We start from the raw sequence: 7,155 nt of genomic DNA on the forward strand, positions 1-7,155 counted from the left end.
GTTTTCGCTCTACTCAAAAAATTATTTATCAGGCGATGAGAAATATGATTCAGCCCAACATAACTTTATCTATATCGATAAAATAACAACATTTTGATATCTAAGGCTCACGATTTAAAAATTTTTCTTACGGGTTAAGACCAAAGTTTAACTATTGGGGCATTCCACGTCAAGTGGAACCACTTTTTGGTCAAATTCGACATCACAGACTCGGATTTTGATGAAAATTGACTCACATGTTGGGCATATGGACAGAAATTGGCTCACATGTTGGGCATATTGACAGAAGAAAAACATGTAAATTTTTTTGACTTAGGTCAATTATTTCCTGAGATATGACCTTTCAAAGTTTTGACCTTTTCACTTGACCTTGGTTATTTAAAATGTCATAACTTTTTTGCTATTATACTTAGGAAGTTGATTTTGGTGGCAAACAGAAGCTCTTGCATAGACGAACAACTTTGTGTCTATACAAAAAAGTGATAAGTTCAGTGGAAAAAGTTATTGGTCATTTGACCTTTGACCCTGGTCGATGGCAAAGGTCAAAGGTCATAATTTTTTTTTACAAATTGCTTTTTCTATTGTGGATGTCCCATGAAAAAATCTTTTTGGGATTCCCATAAACAGCTTTGGGATTAACGTTAAAGTATAAGTAGGTTCTAAAAGTTTAATATTTAAATACTTTATAATTATAGAGTATTTTAAGGTAATTTATTGAACATAGGCCCTAGGTTATATAATAGCTACCATATACCAAATATACTTTAATTTGGTGATACTTGGCCTATATATATATATATATATATATATATATATATATATATATATATATATATATATATATATATATATATATATATATATTTGAAAAGTAACAAAAATGCCTTATTTAGCAGTTTTAACTAGATGACAGTGCAGTACTGAATGCAGTATAATATTTACATCATTACCATTGCAATACATATTTGCTAATAATAAATTAAAAAGCTATAATAGTTAACGATGATGCAAGTTAAATGCTTTGGTTGCACCTTCAGACTCCTTAGAAGTCATGAAGTATGACCGACCAGTTGTAGTTTTGGGTTCGACTGCTAGCAAAAGATCATTCAAATCAACGGTAAAAATATCTGGAGGATCTGAAGGAGAAAAATTGACCTGGACCATAAGGGTGAAGAAAGTTCATGATTACTTCTCTTTTTTCTGGATCGCTCTCCAACACACAACCTATCCACCAATGTTCATCATACTCTACAACCATGTAACCAGTAATTGAACTGAAGTTGAGCTGGCCAATATTCTGTGACGTAATTTTTTCTAGACACAGAACTGGAACTATAATCTTGTACTTGAATTTCATTCGTGGATAATGGTTTAAAGCAATGAAGTTTTTGAGTACCAGGAATCGTTTTAGCATTGGAAAATCATTCCTTCAATATTGTGGATTCGATTTGCCAATCATTTGCAGTGAGGTATTCAAAGGAAATTCCATGGTTATTTTCTTTAGCAAAAGTATATAATTGATAAGTGGTCATTATTTGGTCATGGTATGGACGTTGTAAGCTTGCTTTTGCCGTTTAACAGTTCCTCCAACTCCATCACAAGGGGCCTTACCATGACTTATGTCAAAGAAATGTCATTCGGCTGGAATAGCAAAGTCCTCTTTGTGATAGCACAGATCTTGCAGTTTTTAAACGACTAATTCAATGGAAATGAATTGATTATTTTAACATAAATATATATAGCTTTAAGCCTCATACAATTTAATACTGACTTAGTATGTATATATAGTACTAGTAATTAAATTACAACCTAAAAAATAAAAGGAAAACAGGAAATAATTGATAATATATATCTACAATAGGCTATTTACAGAAAATGACCTCAAAATATCGCATTTGCAAGGCCGATAAATATTAAATTTTTAGAACGTATTTATACTTTAACGTTCAGTAAAGAAAGACATATATTAACAAAAATATTTAAATTGAAGGTTAAATCTTTTAAGGTTTTGTTTTTATTATTACATGTTCTTCATTTAAGCGTTTGTTCCCAAATAGTTAATGAATTTAGTTAAGTTAATTCATACTATAATATATAATATACTTACAACTTATAACATAAATAATATACTTAATACTTCACAAATTTTTAAAATGTAAATTGACCTGATCTATAACAGAATAATTTTTGCTTATATTTACAGTCTTGAACGAAGGTAGTTATTTCCACTTTTCGGTGTATAAAGCTTGTTACTTTAAGATGAACTTTCGTTTGACATAAAGTTCCTTCTCAAGGGTTTTGAGGCGTGTTGTTCAGAGATTGTTAATTTTTTTCTTTCATAGCCAGAAGTCACACTGGAACAATATTTCTAGGTTTACCTTCAGTAACTTAAAAGCTAACACTATCTGTATTATCAAAATCACTTTCATTTTCATGTTCCTCTACTTTTGTTTGTAGCAATTTGTTTGATCCTTTTACAGAATTATTTTCTCTTCATAAGTTGCATTTTTTGAAGCTTCCGTGTTATTTGATCTGATACGCAACAGTGGTGTAGAGATTTCCGATCCTGAAAAAGAAATCGTCAAAGCAAACAATAATAAATGGACCATAATAGATACTATAGGTTGCCATTGCATAGGTTCCCTATAGAACAGTACGAAGCATTCTTGGCAAAGATACATGACAAACTCTTACAGGTGTTGGAATAAGCTTAGATACTTATTATACTTTGTTAGTTTCTGTTGTGGTAAATTCGTTTGTTTATTTTGGGAAAATAAACATAATTGGTCGGCAATAATGTTGATGATGGCTAAATATTTTGCTCATTCTGTTTCTTTTTGAAATTCTTGGTAATTTCAAGGTTTCTAAGCCCAACATCAAGAGTCTTTTGAAGTTGTTTTATAAACAAAATACTGACCAAAAATACTTTCCATAATATTAACAAAACAAAATAAAAAAACAGCAGAATTGATTAGTTTTGTACCTATTACTGCTTTACTTTTGTAAAGGTTTTAAAGTCTAAATGATTTTCATTGTTAATAGGATTAAAAAGATCAAGTTTGGATTTCCCCTGGCCCTTCAGAATGATCACAAAATGATTCTAAAAATTATAAATGAAAGTTCTCAAAAATGAAGCAAAGCAATTGATAAATCAGGAATGCTAGCAATTTGTTTAAACTATGTGCAGTTCTTACACAAAGGTGAAAAATAAAAAATAATGAAATTATAGAAAACAATAGAAAAAATGTTTTTTCATTACAATGGAAATTGGGGAATGATTTTTACAATATAGTACCTTAAGTCTGCATCTACACTAAAAAAAAACAACTTATGTTAACAACTTGTAAAAATTCCATTAACTTTGATTAATTTTGTATTGATCTCTGCAGCTTTCCATTGAAAATTTAAAGGATTTATATCCACACAATACAAGCTGCTTTGGTTTCCATACAGAAAGTTGGTTGAGTAACAGGTTAGGAATTTATTATTCACACACTCATTGCCAATCGTTTTCTTCCGCTACTTTAACACCACCATCATCCCTATGCATCTCCTTTCTCACATTTCTATCAAACATTGATTTGTTATACCAAAAACATGTTAAACCAAGTACTACAATAAGTAAAACAGCTGGTAAAATAATGTTGCTGAACATCTCTTTGAAGCTGTGGTTAGTAACACAAAGTTCTAACTGCTAAAACAAAATAAGTATAATTAGTATTAACATACTACCCAAATGAGAATTTAACATAAAATAGAATAAAGGAGATTGATTTTATCAAAAATCTTACAACTATATAAAAAATTGAATTATTAATGTTTATAATTTACCTTTAAAATCTCATTTAAGACATCAACAACTTCGCTTTCATTACTATTATTCATTTTAAATTCCTGTAATCTATTCAACTGAGGGACAGAAATTCTTAGTAGCAAGACACATTCATTTCCAGGCTGACTATTATTTTGAACTAAATTTATAAAACGTACAAGGATATCCTTCAAGTATGTGGTGTTTTGGATGGTTTCAACTGCTTTATTCATACCTGTGTTTTTCTAAATAGACAGAAAAGTTAGACATGTTAAAAATATAATCATTATAAGATTTTAAAAATTAAATTAAAAAAAAAAGTAAGAAAAAAAAGAGTTTAGAGAACCAGATAAAATAAAAGATATTAAAAAAAATCATTTTTTAACATTCATTTACAATTTCCTGGTTATCTTCTTGCACTTTTGCCTTTTGGAGGCTTTCTTGAACATCGTTCTGTAAATTTACCAAGAGAACTTTGCTGTTGGCATTATTCTGGTCGTCAAGCAATTGCTGTTCTTTCTCTTTTTTTTCAAGATCCTCGGCAGATTTAAGATTTCCAAGCCCACCATCAAAAGGGTTTATCCAATTATCTTCAATATAACTTGCATTAGCAAAATAGGATAAAAAAACAGCAATTTTGATTAGTTTTGTGACCATCGCTGTTTTAAAGTCTAATTGATTTTCATACTTTAATTGGATTAAAAAGATAAGTTTGAGATTTTTCTTTGACCCTTTAGAATGATCACAAAATGTTACTAAAAACTAAAAATGAAAGTTTTCAAAACTGAAGCAAATTGAACCAAATTAAAGCAGTTCATCAAAGATTGACTTGTTATACCAAAAATATGTCAAACCAAGTTCTAAAGTAGAAGCTAGAAAATTTTTGCTGCTGAACCTTGGTAGTTGTGGTTAGAAACCTGTATTTGAATTGCGCGGAATAAATCATGGACTTTTGAAGAAAAAAAAATGACAACAACGTGACTTGCGATTGCACCGAGAAAATATAAATTCGAAAATAGAATCGCAAGTTTTCATTGCCGATCAATACTTGAGCCGAACACAGAAAAATCTTTTTACAACCAAAATATATACAGTCGAAAATTGTTAAACTGAATTGTTTTATTTTTCTATTGAAACCTTTATAACAACCGAATACATAAAAAGGATTTATTGTCGAAATATTTAGAAATGAAAGGTTTTAAAATATTTCGACAGAATTATTTAGATCGAAAGAATTCTATAATTAACACAAGATTAAAAATGTAACAAATTTATACATTCCCAGCAAGCGCACAACGTTGAAACAACATTAAAATAACGTTGATCGACGTTGATCAACGTTATTTCAACGTTGTTTCAACGTTGTGTGCTTGCTGGGTTAACTTTGAGTGCTCAGACAATAATTTTCTTAAAGAAATTCAACTGTACAAATAGTTGCAGAAGTTCTGCAAACAGGGCATCTGCTATTAAAGCTGCCTTGAATGATTTCAGCACAAGGTTGGCATAAAAAAAGGACGGATATACACACACACACACACACACACACACACACACACACACACACTAACGCACAAAAGTTAATGCACCTCATACATTTCGATTTATTTTGGTTGTCGTTAATATCATAATATATTTTGACAAACACATTAAGAATAGAACACATGAACACAATTATTTCCATGATAATAATAAAATCTTTTTGAGGATGGTGAAAAAAAACTAAAACCAAAATTATGGTTCGTTTAACAAAATGAAGTAAAATGATTATTGTTGTTATGCACACTAGTGTGCAGCTTAAATTGAAACATTTTTGACTTATCAATAACTAGTGTTACTACCTCTTGATGTTATTACAGCATGAAAGCGCCGCGGCATACTTTCAATTAGAGATCTAATTGTTTCTTGAGGGATATCTTCCTACACCCGTGTAAGACTTTGTCGCAGCTCGTCTAGGCTGTTAGGTGCTGGCGCCCAAGAGCGTACAGAAGACCATATATATATATATATATATATATATATATATATATATATATATATATATATATATATATATATATATATATATATATATATATATATATATATATATATATTAACTAACCTAACTAATTAATCTTTATAAATCCAATTTACTTATCGCTTAAAAAAATCATTATCTCAATTGATTTTTAATCATATACCATCTAGACTCAATATCTGCTATATGCAACTATCCGCAGTAAACAATTAACTGGATAAAACATCTTAAAAACCAAAGTGATCATTTTACAGTTCTGCAATATTGGGTAAAAATGTTGGCTTTTCTTTAATAACAGTGTAATATATTGATAATAATGTATTGATAGTTGTTGCTCTAGGCTCCAATCTTTTTGTAAATTAGAACGTTCTAATGTTCAAACAATTATTATCTAAAAAGTCGTTGGATTTTGTTTTTTCTTTTCAAGTTTATATCTTCTGAACTTTTAAACTTTATTTAGAGTTAAAAGATAAAAAAAATGTGTAACAAAGTTTTAAAAAACTGTAGATCTTGCAACTTGTTTATTTTGAGTTACAGTGATATTTTTCAGAGTGGCATCTTGTTTTTTTTTGCGTAATTATTGAGTTATTTCTTAAGTTAGTGCAAATCAAACACAAGACAAATCTTAAATATTTTAGAGTTTTCTCCCCGATGTGGGACTTTCTTTTATCTTTCTTTCATCTTAATATCTGAGGTTTTGCTTAAACACCGGACAATCGTGCGATTAGATTAACGGTTAATGTCAACCAAATTAAAAAAGTAATGAACAAAATGATCACTGCTTTAACGCCGTTTTAAACTGTCATCAATTGAATTGAATAATCATTATAATCGCTTTAAAAAAGTTATTTTAACCGTTTTGGTCACTTTAAAGGGTTTCTAATAACCGTAATGGTCATTTTCAAAATCGTTTTCACCATTTTATTTCACTAGATATCTATGTGTTTAATGAGTTAGAAACAATAATTGAAAAAAACTTTATACACATTTCCCGCATATATTTTAACATAAAAATTTGTTAAATCTTACCTTCCAATTTTGAAAAGTATTGCCACATAAGAGATGAGGTGTGTTTCTTTTTTTTTTATCACCAATCACGTCAGCAAAGAAAGTTAAAAGCTGTTCAAAAAATTGAAAATCTCCCGTTTTAATTGTAAGCTTTAAAGTGGACGCTCAAAATTGATTATTCTGATAAAAATTACATTTCTTGATGATTAATTGTTTTAACCGCGAAAAAACAGTATTGCTTTAAAGCAATACTGTTTTTTTGTTTTTTACATTAATTAATGTACCATTTTAACCGAGACGCTTCATTTTCAAGACCTTT

The 7,155-nt window shown here is 29.3% G+C and overlaps 1 protein-coding gene across 3 annotated transcripts; it reads right to left on the bottom strand.

The window, feature by feature from the left end:
• Positions 1–888: 888 nt before the first annotated feature.
• On the bottom strand, positions 889–4,872 carry LOC149894695 (uncharacterized). 3 transcript variants are annotated; one of them, XM_090067179.1, is made up of 5 exons: positions 4,208–4,872; positions 3,832–4,056; positions 2,984–3,694; positions 2,166–2,566; positions 889–1,695 (listed from the first exon to the last, which is right to left on the bottom strand). In XM_090067179.1, exons 1-3 carry the CDS (start codon positions 4,466–4,468, stop codon positions 3,497–3,499), a joined length of 684 nt encoding a protein of 227 aa, XP_089923305.1. In that variant the 5' UTR covers positions 4,469–4,872; the 3' UTR covers positions 889–1,695; positions 2,166–2,566; positions 2,984–3,496. The 3 variants fall into 3 exon arrangements, with proteins under 3 accessions (XP_089923305.1, XP_089923300.1, XP_089923308.1); XM_090067174.1 differs by lacking the exon at positions 889–1,695 and having other exon boundaries at positions 1,979–2,566; XM_090067182.1 differs by lacking the exon at positions 889–1,695 and having other exon boundaries at positions 1,979–2,566; positions 2,984–3,691; positions 4,208–4,816.
• Positions 4,873–7,155: the final 2,283 nt, after the last annotated feature.

Source organism: Hydra viridissima, unplaced genomic scaffold, assembly GCF_058129835.1.
Source record: "Hydra viridissima isolate aposymbiotic clone 2 unplaced genomic scaffold, HvirCarnegie_v1 scaffold_1, whole genome shotgun sequence".
In the NCBI taxonomy this organism is placed as follows: Eukaryota; Metazoa; Cnidaria; class Hydrozoa; order Anthoathecata; family Hydridae; genus Hydra; species Hydra viridissima.

Bases quoted from the DNA above. Each gene is read 5' to 3' on its own strand.
- LOC149894695 (XM_090067179.1), bottom strand. From the start codon at position 4,468: ATGGTCACAAAACTAATCAAAATTGCTGTTTTTTTATCCTATTTTGCT. The intron at 4,057-4,207 runs GTAAATGAATGT...CTGTCTATTTAG, and splicing joins AAGAAGATAACCAGGAAATT to AAAAACACAGGTATGAATAA. The intron at 3,695-3,831 runs GTAAATTATAAA...ATTTTGTTTTAG, and splicing joins TCTTAAATGAGATTTTAAAG to CAGTTAGAACTTTGTGTTAC.